Genomic DNA, 16,933 nt, shown 5'->3' with positions numbered 1-16,933 from the left:
GAGTCCCACCCTTGTTTCACTTGTCCCACGTGTTCCGCTTGTCATACTCGTCCCTCTTGTACATTGTAAATTATCGTTTTTGAATATTTTCCTAATAGCTGATAAAAGATCATCACACACACACAAAAAAGAATAGCGAGAATCTCTTTTTATTGTATCGTAAAAATAACTAATATGCGCTCAAATAAACAAATTTAACATAAATATTCGTGTTTCAACAGTTTTGTCAGCTCTTGCCCTCTGAAAAATTAGATAAAGTCCGTAAAAAATATTTTTCCGAAGCTTTATGAGATCTCCATTGTCCCGGATACACGTGAACTCTACGTATTCCTTGGTTATCAGACCACCTGATGAAGTCTTCGAGTCTCTCTTCACTCCACCTGTAGTTTCGCTTTGGCTTGGGCAATACCTGGTCATTGTACATCAGTCCAAGACCAATTTCCAGCCTTCGATATAAAGAAAGCAATCATATATAGAGACAAAATTATAAATAACTTAAAACTAATTATTCCATCCTCCCTAATTGTTGTACATGAGATTATTATATTGAAGTTGGTATTTTGTCAATTTTATTTCGCGATTAATAAATTTTATTAATTCATAACTGACGTCAATTCATAACCGATTTTCACACCGGTAATAGCGAAGAATTCGTAATAACTAAATAATTTTTTTCGGCAAACGAATTTTATTGAAACACCAATTATTAAATTTAAGCCTGGTAAATTATTATCTCAATCTGAGTGTGAATATTTTGGTTGATTTCCGGTATTTTCAAACATTTTTTACCTCGTTTAATTTTTGATTTTTGTGACGACTTTTTTTTAAAGTGAAAGCGTGAACCAAATCAAATGATGGAATGGTCCACAAGTAATCTTCTCCGTGAACTTGTGGCCACAAATTCTCAGACGCGTATCGATGAGGTGAATTATCAAAGTTATTAAATTACTCACTAGTTGGGGTTTAGCTGTACGTTTGAAATTCAGATAAACCTACCTATCTGTATCAATTTCTTTCATCATGTCCAGCACATGTTGTTTATTGGAATCTGTATTATGCCCATAATATGTGCTGCTCATTGATCCTATGAAGTTAACTTTACTATTTGCGAAAATATCGTAGTACTGAAAATAAGATATATTAATACGCGTGTTAAAAATGGCAGGAACTTGAATGAACAGTAAAAACTAAGAACGTTCAACAAAGTACTTTGCTACTGTTTTATCTAACGATTACTTTTTTGGATTGAGACGTTGGTTGTGGAGATATTAGAGGAATAAACTGATGAAAATATTGACAAAATAACTGAAGCATTATGACCAAAAGCAGTTGTAAGTCTCCAGTTACATATTTTCTGGAAATGAAACAAAATATATATAATGCAAGAATGTCGTTTATTCTTCAACTATTCTGATAGAAATAGCGAAGTTAGATACTGCAATATCAGAAAACGAGAAACAAACATAATGTCACGCTAATAACCGAATTGCGTAAGTCATTTTTAGCAGTTTTGAGAAAAACGTAAAAAACTTCCTAATGATATTGATATGCCATTGAGAGTCAATAATTTGCCGAGGTTCAATTTTTTGATCGTAGCCGGATGTAAGGTAATTTGTATGACGCAGTTATGTGACGTCATAATGACGCACTGTGACTTACGCAGAAAGGTGTCTATGACTTGGGGACATACGCAATTTTGTAACTTGACTATGTACACCAGTCCTAAAAACCAAACAATCCAATAACGAATATAATTCTCAGTATCTACGATGTCTAATCCCCAAAATAGCTAATCTGAGATGCAAACACTCGAAAATCCTTCGCCGAGGTTATTTTGCCTTTGTGACGTCACAATAGTCCTGTGGTAACACCGATAATTCATTATGACGAAACAATTGCACAAATGTGCATGTCATACAAAATCTCCATTTTCATGGGTTTCGGAATTCTTAAAACAAAATCTGAGTTAACAGACAGGTGCGCAGCATTACATAAATACCTATTTTATAAAAAAAACTCAAAACCGCCAAAAATGACTTACGCAATTCGGTTATTAGCCTGACGATATATTACTTAGAATCAGTCATACCTTTAATATACCCCAAGAAGAAACTACAGTTCCCAGGGACATGTTGTACTTGCTCAGCTCAGATGCCAAGTCGTCTAGAAATATACGGTAAGTGACAGCATGCTCTCTAGAATAACTCTCCCTGGGTTCATAATCCAATATAAGCCCATCGAGTTTAAGGTTTTTCGCTTTGTTGACGAGAGACGATATTATTTCGTGCCTGTTAAACAGAATTAGCAATAATGTCGAGTCTTGCTTAAAGTTTTTTTTCACGTAAAAATATTAGTAACATAGTTTACCTGTTTGTTGTTGCCGCTCCATATTTCATCATAGCGTCATACTTTGCAGTTACGTGAGTTAAAACTCTCACCGATGCGAACTCCCTGTGATACATTTCAACCAATGTTTTGAAATATTCCACAGAGCTACAAGAAAGAATATTCTTCTTTACAAAATATAAGTAAAGCGAGTTGTAATCTCTTGATAGAAAAATGTGAGAGCGTCCTCAGTTTTAGTAAAATATATATACCTCGTCTTTGCATGTATATTGATTTATCAGTTAAAATTGTCTATTCTGTGAAAAAAACTTTTACGTTTCTTAATTCGATAAGAATGAATAATACTCATTTAATTTTTATTTACACTTGAACTTCTGTTTGTTTATGATTGTACCCAAAATTTTCAATACTTTAGGACGATTTTGCACAAAAGTTATGTTATCTCTAGAATATGTTTCAAATGACCTTCTTGGCATTGTAGAGAAACTTGCATCCGTTGCGCGGAAGTGTCTATCACTCGCACATACTCCCAGTATGTTCCCCAGCTTTTCCATTTAGGAGGGGTGTTTTGAAATTTAGGGGGTGGTAAATAATTTGCTATTTGAGAAAAAACTAGGCTATTTGTATTCCTAAAAAATTGGTATGTATTTAAGAAACGATGTACAAGAGGGGCCCCCAAGTTGATTGACAGCGAGCCAAAATCCACAGCAGAATAAAATTGTGGGCCAGAAAAGGGCAGCGAGGAAAAGTGCGGGACGACACGGCTGGGGTTCAGGGCGCGCTTAAGCGCCCTGAGAAAATGTTGAGAAATAGGCACCAAAATAGGCTCTAAGCTTGATTTTAGATACACTTAGCATCGCAGTTTGTTATGTAATGAAATCAATAATTAAAATATTTAGCTGATAGAACTCCCGGGAAATAGATAACAAGCACGGCTTTCAACCGTAAATATATACTACTACATTTCAACAAGTAATTTGCAACTGATAGTAATTTGCAACTAACAATAGACGGTATCTAAAACTCAAAAGGTACCACATGAAGGGTTAAACTATTTCACTCAAGTTCGGCGGGCCATTTTAAATCGTCACGCGGGCCGTAATTGGCCCGCAGACTGCGGTTTGGAACCCCTCATCTACACTGATGAATATGCCATAGGCGTTATATTTGAATACAATTATACTTGAGTTAGGAATTACAGTGTAGAATCGCACCTCAAAATTAGGGGGGTGTTTGAAATTTTAGGGGGGGGGGGGGTGTTGGGAAATCACTGCATACTCCTCTCCGATGAGTTCTCCATTTTTTCTACAATTGCAGCCGCGAGAGTTCACCAATTATTTGAAGATATTTCGGATTACACATTGTCCCTCAATCACCCCCCCCCCCCACATTAAAATGTAGGGATATAAAGTCAGTGAATGAAGTGCTCACTCGACGCCCCAATTCCTACTGATCAGCCTAAAACTTACAACTTACAATGAGTACAATCTTACACATACGGAAGTCCGAAAGTAAACAAAATTAAATAAATTTCATTTTCGTAAAATAAATTTATGGTTTTTGTTTTTTCGGTCACCCTAGAGGCCTGCTAAATATAATTTGTAATACAACTGACTTACTATCGTTGCTTCACGAAAGGAGTTGGAGAACCACCAACATTATTGTATGTAATATTGAAGAAATTGCAACAAGTGTAGACAGACTTAAGCGACATCATCAAAGGAAAACGGGAGGAGTCATCATTTGATTTAGCAATCATCAGAGTGTGGCGCAGGTTGTAGATATCTGCAGGATCATTGGTTACCCACCAATTCACAGTTTTATTCGCATTCGACCCCACAGACATAGACTTCATTCCAGGATTGTTGAGATTACCTGTAAAAGATAGTTTTTATTTCCTAAAACAGTTCCGTCATTTTGTAAAAATTAATCCGAGCTCAACAAACACTTTACTGAAAAGGGACCAATGATACGCTAACGGCGGCATGATTCTTGCATGAAACCGGTTACACTTACTGTCAATAACACTTGGTTAAAGAAGTAAAATATTTCGCCACTGTAACAATAACGAGCGTCTTAGCGTCTATCAAGCAGGCGAAATATAGGACCTAAATACAGATAGTATGTCTAAAATGAGATTTATTCAAAATATTCTCGTTAGAATCGACGTCTCTAGCCCCTTCCTAATGAAGAAGCGTCTCATCTCTACGTTAAGAACAACTCTATTTTGGCCCGGTAGATGGCGCAACTTACCCATTACCACGAATCGAATCGGCATTGCCATTAAGCCAAGGTTTTGTGTCGGTATGTTGAAAAGATAAAAAATAATATTGAAAAATAATGCCAACGGGAAATCTATTATATTTCGGTAATATGCTGCTTTGGCTGTTTAAAATATGCCATGTTCATGAGAACTGTTTAACGTTTTTAGGTAATTCCGTGGAGCTCTAGAATTGATGGAGTTTGTGTTAAAATTGTAGGCTAAATAAATTTGTGACCGTAAAATATGTAGAACCTGATTCAAACCTAAAATTAATTTTAAAAAGCGCTAAAGCAGGTTTATCTGGAATACCCCAAGACTTCTGTATAAAAACAAAGCCTCATTTCCTGAAGTTTGCTGCCTAATTTCAACCTCAAATTTGAACACCGCCTGAACGTAGCCATAATCTATCGTTATACCATAGTTTTGTACATGTTACGTCACATACCTTTTGTACAATACGCTCCACTATATTTATTAATCGGTTCTCTTGGTGGTTTATAAATCGCTCCAACTGCTCCTTTCTCACAATCTATACTCGCATATTCTTGTTGTATAATCATTCCAATATGCATATCCCGTAGCCAACCAAAAGTGCACCTGGTGTAATTAAAAGTTAGCCTCTGCTCAGCAAATAATTCATGTCAAAAAATTTATTGCTCTAAATCGTGATATTCAACCATTTAAAAAAATTGAAGGGTTGTGGAAAGCAGACAAAGCTACAGATTCAAAATGAGAAAATAGCATAACTATTAAAAATTTAGAATAAAAATATATGTATACATTATAAAACATTCGATCCACAAGTCATTTTTTCTTTTTACTCAGTAGTACGTTTTGATGACAAAATTACTATAATGAAATGAAATTGTAGTTGTAGCTAGCGTACAAAAATCATCATCATTACGAGGCAAATACTTGATTTGTTTTTTCTATTGTATCCATACAATTAATCATATATTGAAAACTACTTCAGTCAAGTATGGTCCGAAATAACCGCATCATATTCTGGTTAAAAATAAGATTTTCACCTATTATATCCTCCTTTCCAAGCTTGATTTATATCTTCTTCTAACGCTAGTTTTGTCCCTTCCCTTTCGCAAGCTTCTATCGCTTCATGAAATGTAAATGGCCCACTCATGTAAAATATGGGAACTGTTAATAGGAAAATTGATTTTGAATTCTCAATAGGTAAACCAGGTATTGTCTTGTAAAATTTTACTGTTTGCCAAAGAACTTATCAAAAAAATAAAATAAAAATTAAATATCGAGTAACGATACTGCATATAAAATATGCATATACCCTGCGCGCGTGAATCCCAGAATATATATAAGAACGCCGCAAAACCGCGTTGTATCTAGATCAGGGGCCAAACATTTTGTCCACCTAGACTGGCGGGCCATGTAAGTGTGACGTAAGAAGTTACATTTTATAAACAATATTCACAGTCTTACAAAAGCAAATGTGAAAAACAATAAGCTTCGTGCCATAACTAAATTTAATCGCAATTTCAACAAATTCCTTGAGCTAAACCATCAAAGTTTGGTTGTGGCAACATCAGGCGGGCCAGATTGAATCACCAAGCGGGCCGGATTTGGACCGCGGGAGGTAGTTTGATCATGTTAGATGTAAATTTTAAACAAATATGAGTGCTTTTTTCTAAAAATCTCATTTACTTTCATTATATCTTTTATACAAGACTTTAAAAATAAAATGACACTATTTCTATATTCAAATTTACCACTTGTTGGCGTTTTTTCCACAATTGTTGTAAATTCACCATATTGAGTTGTTACATCGAACGTCGTGGGACTTGGTGTTGTCTTGGTGCTATATTGAATTATTCTGTTGCATGCACAATAAAATGTATTTTCAAGTCAGTATGTGTATCAGAAAGTTAAAATGCTGTAGTAAATTGGCTCCAGAAGTGTGTGTATCAATATGGAGTTAACTAATTTTGTTAGTCTACTTTACATCAAGTTGTGTAAAGGGACTGAAACCTATTATCAGGCGGTATATTTACTTGGCTAACACAGACAGTCCCCGAACTTGTAATAGAACTAATTTAAGGAAAAATCGTAATAAAATTATGGCTTACCCTAACCCGATACACACACTACGGGGGTACCAAAATTTAAAACTTCAATACACGAATAAGTATTGTTTTAAATCAAAATTTAACGACCAAAGTTACCGAAAAAAACTTCTTCCATGAAATTCTTGTGCTCAAAAATATTGTTCCAATTTATCAAACAAAACAAGCTTTACGTCTGGAACAAATCAATTGTAAAATGTTGCGGCTCTTATTTATGAATATATGTAAAGGGCATGGATACACCAAACACATTATATATAGGCTTACCATATATCTGGAACAAAAAACCGGGACAGTGCGGATCGGACTAACTTTGGTTCGATTCTGAGGCTAAGTAATATCTGAAACTTCTATCATATATTTGCGAGTAGATACCGGGCATTAAATTACCTAAATAAATTAATTCGTACGCGCAGTCGCCAAACATTACCGTATTTATAAAAGCAGTCAATTATTTGAACATTTCAATAATCGACACAAGAGAGACACGGAATGATGTTGAATTCGGTTTTAAGGTAAATGAGCCGCAAATCCTATGCCGGTCTCGTAAAGGCTCGTTTCAGTTTTATTTTTGAGTTTGAAAAAAAACATTATTGTCCCTCGTCTTTCTACGCGTCCATTTGGCATTTTGATAATTTATCGACAGGTCAGTTAACATTGTGTGTCAAATTATCGCAATTAACATAATTATAAAACCTATGACCAGTGGCGTAGCATCCACCCCCGCGGTCGCGGGAGGGGCCCAAGCGGTTAGAATTTAGAAATTTAAGCCGCAAAACCGAAAGCTGCATTGCAAAACCAGATAATCTGTTAATGCACATCTTATAACGTTGATGTTAGTTCTCAAATCGTTTCGTTACGTAACAATGCCAGGGAGTCGTCGATTTTTCGCGTCTTGTGGTTGTTCGCACCGGCAAAATTACGAAGGCTGTCAGAATGATGTCGAAAGCAAAACCTCTCAGTGGCGCACAGAAACGCAGAAAAATGGCAGAGGAGGGAGCACGTATGAAAAAATTAAAGTAACCAAGATAAACGGCAAATATTAGGTTACCATTGTCTTTCAATAACGGCATGCTATGCTTTTTGACAAAATAAAAAAATCGTTTTAGCTTATGTCCGAGAGTTTTTAGGGTCATTTCCACGAGAGTCTTGCTACGTCACTGCCTATGACACAACAAAACAGCAGTTCTCTCTCCCTCTGTTAACTAGTGAATCAGAGATAAATTGGAGGCTTCCGTTAAGAAAATAACTTTGTGATAATATCATATGAAAAAATTGTTTTTGACTGCCACGCTACATAACCGGGACATTTAAGTCTACCGGGCGGGACGCCGGGACAGCTTGTCAAAACCGGGACTGTCCTGGCTAAACCGGGGCGTATGGTAAGCCTAATTATATATATTATCAGTTTTAGAACCAACCTCGTTGTTAAACTTGGCGCTGTTTCTAAATAGGGATTTGAGATTGCCAACGAGGACGTCTGTCCTTCGGATGTTGTATAGGTATATGTCGTTGCAGAATACGGTACTTGTGGAACCTGAAAATAGAAATTAAAGGCTACTTCAGAATAAATACTAGCAGATAATATTTAATATGCGCTAGAAACTATTTAAACCAAGGTGACTATTTTTGTACAGATACTTTGTCTAAATGGGTATAGTACAATAATCCATTCAATTTGGTAAATAAATATTTTTTACTGGATTTTTAATTTAATTAGGGATGATCACAATTCATCTGTGCATCTTGCTTACCTTCAATCCTGTAGGTATCACTGTCGCAGGAACGGTTGTATAAGCTGAAGTAGAATTGACTACAGATGGTGTTGCATAGATATTTGTCGAGGAAGCCGTGCTGGTTGAAATCAGCGTTGGCTCCGTTACATCGACACCCGGATATTCTGTAAATTAGATATCATTATACATGATCACTCCATATATATGAGTAGAAAAGCAACAACGGGACACTGATACTGAGAATAACGGTCGAAGGGCTAACTTAACATACTATACCAACAATTTTCATATCGTCACGCTAATAACCGAATTGCGTAAGTCATTTTTAGCAGTTTTGAGAAAAACGTAAAAAAATTCCTAATGATATTGTTATGCCATTGAACGTCAATAATTTGCCATTGTTCAATTTTTTGATCGCTGCCGGATCCAAGTTAATTTGTATGACGCAGTTATGTGACGTCATAATGGCACACTGTGACTTAGGCAGAAATGTGTCTATGACTTGGGGATATACGCAATTACGCAACGTGACTATATGCACCAGTCCTGAAAACCATACATTCCAAAAACGAATGTAATTCTCAGTATCTACGATGTCTAATCCCCAAAACAGCTAATCTGTTTCAATTACATTATTTTTCCTGTTTAAAAATATATATTTCATCAATATAACACGCTCTCCACACCCACCGAAATAAGACTAAGATTAAATATAAAGAATAAAACAGCAATGCACCCAAAATAAAAGCCAACCAAGTTGAATTGGACCCGAAAAGTGAATATTACAAGTGCACGCCTTCTTATACTGTAGTATAAATTCAAATATATAAGCGCTAAACTAGAATCTGAGTGGCAATTTCTTGAAAATACTTCGCCGAAGTTATTTTGTCTTGGTGACGTCACAATAGTCCTACAGAAACAATGAAAATTCATAATGACGAAACAATTGCACAAATGTGCATGTCATACTAAATTTCAATTTTTTGGGTCCCGTAATTCTTAATAAAATCTGAGTTAACAGACAGGTGCGCATTACATAAATACCTATTTTATAAAAAACTCAAAATCGCCAAAAATGACTTACGCAATTCGGTTATTAGCCTGACGATATTACATCGCTAATAAATTTAAACGATAGTATTTTATTGCGTATAGAATTCACTATAAAGTCATTTACCATCATATACTTGTCGACTATATATCATGTAAAGTAACAATGTCTTTATATAGCTACTGTCCATCACCCTTTGTATTTTTGATCCTTCGATGCTGTGACTATATTAATACTACTAACTGAAGTGCGATAGAATGTTAATCGTAGTTCGTAGAATGTTAATCGTAGTTCAATGTTAATCTCATACATTTATACAAGAAATATTTATAGGTACCCCTCGATCTAAACCTTATTCAATAAATCATTCAAAAGCGAATTACAACAGTCGACCTGCGCATTGGAACAAATTACAACCAACTGGATTGAAATGAATAGAAAACATTTCCCCACAAAAGTTTTTAAAGAAAGTATTTAGTATTCTAAAATAGCTTTTAATGTTGTGAAATTCATTATTTAATTTTGATTGCTTCAGTTTACGACATTTTCCAATCTTTACGCGAGTGCACGTCTTTAATCGTTTCAACTATCGCTGCAAATTTTGAGACAAACCCTGGGGCTGGATAAGTGTATGTCATTACTTATCGATCTTAAGATCGGTAAGTATGTTGATAGGTATTTGTCTGTTTGTCTGTCTGTCTGTTTGTATGTTTGTCTGTTTGTCTGTTAGATGAACGCGATATCCCTCACGAACGCACGGTTGAATCTGCTCCAAATTTTGCATGTGCATGCATCTTACCTCGGACCAGAAGTCTATAGATTTTGGGTTAAATATGTCGTATAATTAGCGAGTTATTAACTAATTACCGATCTAAGATCGATAAGTCTTCGGTCTCCGACCGATATTCTCGTTTTATAGTTTGTGTGTTTAGGATTCGTTTTGTGCGTTTTTTTTTAATTGTCGGAACAATCTAAGACTATTTTAGCACATGGAATCGAAACAAACATGGGTCAGTTATAAAATTTTGATTCACGTACTATTATGTCACCACTATGTCATCTTACTTTTGAAGTTGAACTTTCTACTTCATCGGTGCTTGAAATGGCTATTCGTCCGCAAAGGACATATAAAATTTTCAAAAGTATGGTCGTAAACCTTCACGGTTTACGTGAAAGTCTGACCTGACATATAACTCTGCTCGCGATAATTTTTTTCCGTCGCAAATTTACCTCGACATATTAAAACAAGTGTGGTAATATCTGTAATGAATGGGAATAAATACTCACTAAAAGCCTTACCTATATTGACGTTAAAATAGTCTTTCATCTTGAAATATAAATTTACGATCAGAGCAGACGCGAGTAGAATGAAAAAAACGAATGCAATCACTAAAATCACAATTGTGGGTTTTCGACGACTTTTTCTGGTCCAAGCTGAGGTTACCATGCGATGCTTTTTGGGATGCTTACAGTTGGTCTGCATACAATAAATTTTCAAAATTTAATCATGAATAAAAGTGGTAATAATTAGAATGATAATTCAAATTGTTCGGACTATGGTCTAATGAAATGCCGGACTGAAATGTAGTAGTACTTTTGATTGAGTTCATTGCTAATACAACAACAATCGCACAATTCACAAATAGTATATAGAAAATACACGCTAACACACTGAAGTTTATACCGGTCATGCACCTAACACGTACTTAAAAGTACTCAAAGAAAAATATCTAGTTGGCATCGCTGAAAACATGCAATTGTTTGAATAGTTAAAATTCTCGATGCTTTAGTAAAGACCTAAAATGACTACACACTTTGCCAGAAATATTCCGATAATCCAATTTGCCAGAAATATAACGACATGATTGCCACACTGCTCTACCACAATTTGTTTGGTTAAAGGTATTTATAAGGATTTAGATACTGGTCAAAGTGACAAAAATTATATGCATCTAATTCTAATATATATAGATTAATTTTTTTAAATGTGGGGATAAGAAAGCTGTCATGGTGATTTAGTCACTCGAGTTGAGTTATAGGTGTTGCTGGGTATGTGACAAATTAGTTAGTTAAGTAAGCCGTCACCGACCAGCAGTTACATGAACGAATAAGAGTACGGCAATTTCTTTACGAATGTCAATATCAGAGCGATTCAATTTTGCACTCCATCTTCGGTACTTAGCATATATACCCGAAGAGTTGGCTAAATTATGCGCGAATGCAATTCTTAAAGGGGTTTATTTATTAAACTAATGAAACCAATTCAGTAAAATAATTTGTGCTATAGATTTTTATTCTGTATATTAGCATACGGTATATATATATATATATATTTAGTGCTTAATTAATGGCTCCCAGCAACTTTAGAGTTATTTTCTTCACTCCGAGTGACAGTATTTGTTGTAGTGTTTTGAGTCTTATATTCCCTCACCTTTTTATTTATGGTGACGTCATTGTTCTTTTCGCCATCATGAGAAGAACCAATATTCCCAGAATTAAGTTCTCGTTGCCAGGTTAATGGATTTGCTTCTTCATTTCCTCTCATGATGTCATCGCCATAATTTCCAGTATATTGATAATTTTCTGTGTTTTTCATTCTCATCCGACAACTTCTTCATGATGCGTACATACAGTTTTTAAGTTGACTCATACCATATTTTCTGTATTTGTGTAAAAGTTTCGTTCTGAATAAAAATATATAACACAGTCTCAAGCAAAAGCAAATGTTGGATTGTTAAATCCAATGCAATTCACCTTGTAATGGTTAGAAAATAGACAACAGTACTGTTGACCTTCTCGGATAGAAATTACACGAATGCAATCATTAAAATTGGTATGTTACACTCGTGAGGTTTTAAACTGAACGTTTGGGAAATTTGTTGCCCGAAGCTTTTTATTTATTGTAATTGAATATACGTCAATTCTTATCGAAATAATCTTGCAATTTATGTTGCGATTCACTGATTTAATGGACAACCAAAATACCAATTGACGTGAACTTGAAAGCATAAATTTCAATGATATCATCATGAATATCGAAGACGTCAATCAAAAACGTTTACGGAATTACAATGAAAACACAGCTGTAGCAAAATTGAAATATCATATTTCCAATGTAAGATCAGCTACAATTATAGCAACTTCTGCCTCAGCTTGTGATAACTCGCAGATTAAAAAATTAATAGAATAATTCCATCAACTGCATCTAGTATTTTTCTTCCGCATATCGCGGTCCGTCATTCGTGTGTTGACTCCAATATTTCGAAAATTGCGATTCTGTTTGAGACTCTGCTTCCCAAATGAGACAATATATATTAAAATAATAATGCTGCTCATAAGACTCAATAATGCCCATAAATACCGTGAAAGTTTAATAACTCTCAACTCATTAATTTGAATTATTTCATATGAATAGTCCACTTCCGACTTTCGGAGCCGTAAAATAACTTTGCCTCTAACTCAGTTTTAGCTGATATTGACAATGTCATAACCAAAAATGATTTATGATTTCCAACGCTGTCAGATGTAATCCTCTCATTTTCTTGATCATTCGATATAGAGAAATTCAGTTTCATCTAACACCTTATTAATCGTTCTAATCGCGATTCAAATGGCCTCCACTGTAGAGCGTTATCAGACACCTTTGTTGACATTTAAAGTAACTGTACAAAGGTACTTAAAATTTCACCGATTCCATCTATCTTTTAGGACAAGACAGCACAATATCTGTTGCTATATTGAGACGATTTGTCCAAAGCACATGTCTAGTCCACATAATGAACGTAAGAAAATTAATTTTGTACCTTATCACTTTAATATTGAGAATTGCGTTTCCGCTTAGACGCGAAATATGAACGGCATTTCGTAGAAACGGTACTCAAATATTCATTAATTTAATACACGCCATGCCTGGAATGAATCATATATTTCCTCAAAGTAGATTGAACAATTTGACTATTTCAGGAGAAAGTTATGTCTACATGCGGTTTTTGATAAAGAACTTATCAGTATGAAGTAATTTGAATTGCTGTAGTAGTACAGATTGTTAAAAATATTCATTAACATGAAAGTGAATGTAATCGTTCATTTCACAACATCCAAAACGTTTTTTTTAAATTCAGAGCGATTGAGGCTCGATCGACAATTCCTAACCGCCCAGGGTCCGTAAGGTATGTACTGCTCAATGTTCCATTACTGGCCAACTTAGGAAAACACATTACTAAACAGTTTCAATTGTGCTTGATTGGGATTTTCTGGTGTCAATTAATTATTTCCGAATGTACTTTATAAGTATAATTCATTACAGAACTTGATTAATTATACCGATCTCTACCACCAGCATATTACCAAAGTCGTCTGAACGTTTATTGTTAAAAGTTTACTGAATAGTTGAGACACGCGGAACCCGGTAATAATACACTCAGTATCGAGTTGAGTGAGCAAATTATACCTTATCATATGGACAATGGGAGCGAGATACTTTTTGTCGCCAACGACGTCTATCAAAAGATGTATTTTGCTAATCAATAGCCATTTTGGGGTATATTCAATCGACTGACACACGAAACCAACTTATATATATCCATGGCTGTCCGGAACTTTTTTAACTAGAAATTGTTTACGAAGCAATAATGGACACATTTTTATGATTGAATTCAATATGGGAAACTCAATCATTCAAAAAGCTTTGATCATAATTTAGCTGTGCGTAACTTGACGGCTTTCTGAAATTATTGGTCATTATATTTTAGAGTCGTTTCTACTAACTAAACAGCGACGAAGCTTCCTACAGAAAATATGGAACTGTAAATTATGTTTCCATAGCAATCAATACCGACACTTCAATACATGAATAACCAATATATTTCCTAACTTTCATCAAGAGTCAAATACCCACACATAGCCTAAACATCTGGTGAAGAGCACAAACAAAACCACATCATCTGAAGAACCCAATGCTATGGAGTAGTCAGTCCAAACAATATAGGAATCCGACATTTTGTTTTTATTACTAATTAGTCCTCACTTAAATAAAATCCGAAAGTCAATACGTTTTTAACCTTCAACCCTAACCTATCTCTCAAAGACAAAATGTTAGTTCCGAGTGTCAAAAATAATAATTTCTACTCATTTTTAAAAAGCATCACTTCATCTCAAGTGTACCCTCGGCAATTACTAAAGTGGACTGAACAATGTGCCAAGGTAATGAATGGGGGTGATTACGTAGTCTACGAAAACCACATTGTATGTTTTGTCTTAGATTATGAATGACTGTGTATGCGAATAAATACGACTCACGTGAATGATTCCAGTCAAACTATTTTATATAGATGGTGAACAAAAAATGGAGATTTGAATCGAGTTTTACCGTAAAACCCTATAAATTTAAGATTCGCTGTTTATGAGGAATAAGCCTTTAGAAACTGAGCCGACATCTATCACATATTATTACCCTATATCAGGGTTGTCCAACCTTTTTGGCGGAAGGGCCACCTTTAGTTTACGAATGATTGCGCGGGCCCCTTGTAATGGTAGTTATGTCTAGTTTTCACTACACCGACTACAGGTTAAGGAAAAAACAAACGGAAGCCTGACACCAAAATTATAAGAACAATGAAAATACGAAGATACAGTAAAGTCAAAAACTCTTACCACACATAAAAATTCTAATGTGAAGTATGCACTGATTTTATACAAAGTTGTCAAGATTAGGTGCTATGGGCGATGTAGAAATGCGAAGCGAATTTTTCATTTGAATGTTAGAAATTAGTGAACTGACTCACGGGGGATTTGACATAGCTCAATCCGTGAAAAAACTTGCTCGTATAAGTAATTGCTGTCAAATATTGAGGTAATGAAAACTGCCTTTTCTAGCTTTACAGAAAAAAATGGCAGTGAAACAGATTGAAATACATAGCAGACGATAAAAATGAATTCAAATATCTTTCTCAGACAATAACGCCCGCAAAGAGTTTAAAAATATTCCGATAGATCGGTGGTGCTCATAGCGCGTTTGAACGACGAGGAATATTCAATTTTTTTATTAAAGGTTTCAATAGTGGCTCAGATTTGTGAAAGACATCGGACATCGAATAATACCGCGTGGGCCACTCGATAACCTTTGGCCGGCCACATGTGGCCCGCGGGCCATGGGTTGGACGACCCTACTCTATATCATTTCCATCATCGCAGTAGTGTTAAAATAAGCAACAGGTCAGAAAGAGATACAAAGCATATGCAAATATAGAGTGCACAAAAAATAGGTAGGAATATTCTGCTTACTTGTAATGGGTATTAAATTCCAAGCAAGTTGAGACGGTCAACGCAGATTCTAGACGTGTCAGAGGTGTCAGTAAGTCGATACCACGGGTTTGTGAGGTTTATGTCATTGTTCCCCATCAGTTGAGCGCTAGATGGCGTAGGGCAGAGATGGCGGACCACTACTCACCGTGTTTTAAGTGATCTGCCAAGTCACATCTTAATGCAAAAAATATAACATTTCCGTGATGCAAATTCATAACAAAAACCGGCTTTAACACCGACATTACCACCAGTTGTATTTAAGCCTGTAATTTATGGCTTCTTTTCAATTCAGTCACACCTTGTAAGCTGTGAACAGGATAACTAAATCTAACAACATGAGAACTATCATATAATACCGATATGGAGCTGCCGAAGTGATACTGTTACGACTTTCGCGATATTGATCTGTCCATTTCTCACAACTTGTCTCGTATTAACAATTCTCTTTTGGAGATATATGAACCAAAAGAGGCGCAGAATGTTTTTGGGAGTACACGAAGTTTGGAAAACGCAGCATTTTGTTATCTGGGAATTAGGAAATTCACTCCCGTTGGATTTTAAATACTGCATACCACTGAATTCAATAAAAAAAACTATTGAAACCATAAACAACAAAAATAACATTGAATGTAATACAAAATTTTGTAACTGATGAAAACCGCCATAGGTAGAAAAGCCGAACCACCTACCATTATAGAAAACCCGAACAAAATCTCAGAACGCTTCAAAACTAAAATAATAAAATATACAGTGCATTGAATAAAGAATGAATTTTGTAAACCCAAGAATTATTAGATTTACGGAAAAGATACAGTAAAAAGTTTCTCATTGATGCAAACTTCGATTACATATCTATGACGCACAGTCTTGTGTTCCACAGTGAAATTACAATTTTTGACTCATTCTTTCAAAACAGGTTTGCATCCCTGGATTATGTCATTGGTCTCCATCAGTTCCGCGCTAGATTGGCAGGGTATAAGATGAGATACTTTACTAAAGCTGCACATGGGCCCAGTGAAATGAAATTCATTTACTGCCATCTCGCTAAAAAAACTCGGCTTTGCTTAAAATGTGATAGTCCGGCCAGTAATTTGTGAAATTTTACGTAAAACTTTTGGCGCTCCAGAAGTGTGTGTACCAA

The 16,933-nt window shown here is 35.3% G+C and overlaps 1 protein-coding gene across 2 annotated transcripts; it reads right to left on the bottom strand.

Moving 5' to 3' along the window:
- Positions 1–3: 3 nt before the first annotated feature.
- On the bottom strand, positions 4–15,910 carry LOC120336905 (uncharacterized). Of its 2 annotated transcripts, XM_039404685.2 has the most exons (13): positions 15,772–15,910; positions 11,921–12,149; positions 10,789–10,966; positions 8,457–8,602; positions 8,124–8,239; positions 6,349–6,452; positions 5,638–5,761; positions 5,055–5,206; positions 3,966–4,221; positions 2,368–2,493; positions 2,090–2,288; positions 997–1,124; positions 4–446 (listed from the first exon to the last, which is right to left on the bottom strand). In XM_039404685.2, exons 2-13 carry the CDS (start codon positions 12,089–12,091, stop codon positions 227–229), a joined length of 1,920 nt encoding a protein of 639 aa, XP_039260619.2. In that variant the 5' UTR covers positions 12,092–12,149; positions 15,772–15,910; the 3' UTR covers positions 4–226. The 2 variants fall into 2 exon arrangements, with proteins under 2 accessions (XP_039260619.2, XP_039260620.2); XM_039404686.2 differs by lacking the exons at positions 10,789–10,966; positions 11,921–12,149; positions 15,772–15,910 and adding an exon at positions 9,616–9,747 and having other exon boundaries at positions 7–446.
- Positions 15,911–16,933: the final 1,023 nt, after the last annotated feature.

This window comes from Styela clava, chromosome 2, assembly GCF_964204865.1.
Source record: "Styela clava chromosome 2, kaStyClav1.hap1.2, whole genome shotgun sequence".
In the NCBI taxonomy this organism is placed as follows: Eukaryota; Metazoa; Chordata; class Ascidiacea; order Stolidobranchia; family Styelidae; genus Styela; species Styela clava.
This window is presented reverse-complemented; position numbering and strand designations above follow the sequence as displayed.

Coding starts and splice junctions, on each gene's coding strand:
- LOC120336905 (XM_039404685.2), bottom strand. CDS start 12,091: ATGAGAATGAAAAACACAGAAAATTATCAATATACTGGAAATTATGGC. Junction 2,289..2,367: donor GGAGCGGCAACAACAAACAG/GTAAACTATGTT, acceptor TCTGTTTAACAG/GCACGAAATAATATCGTCTC. Junction 447..996: donor AAAGAAATTGATACAGATAG/GTAGGTTTATCT, acceptor TTTATATCGAAG/GCTGGAAATTGGTCTTGGAC.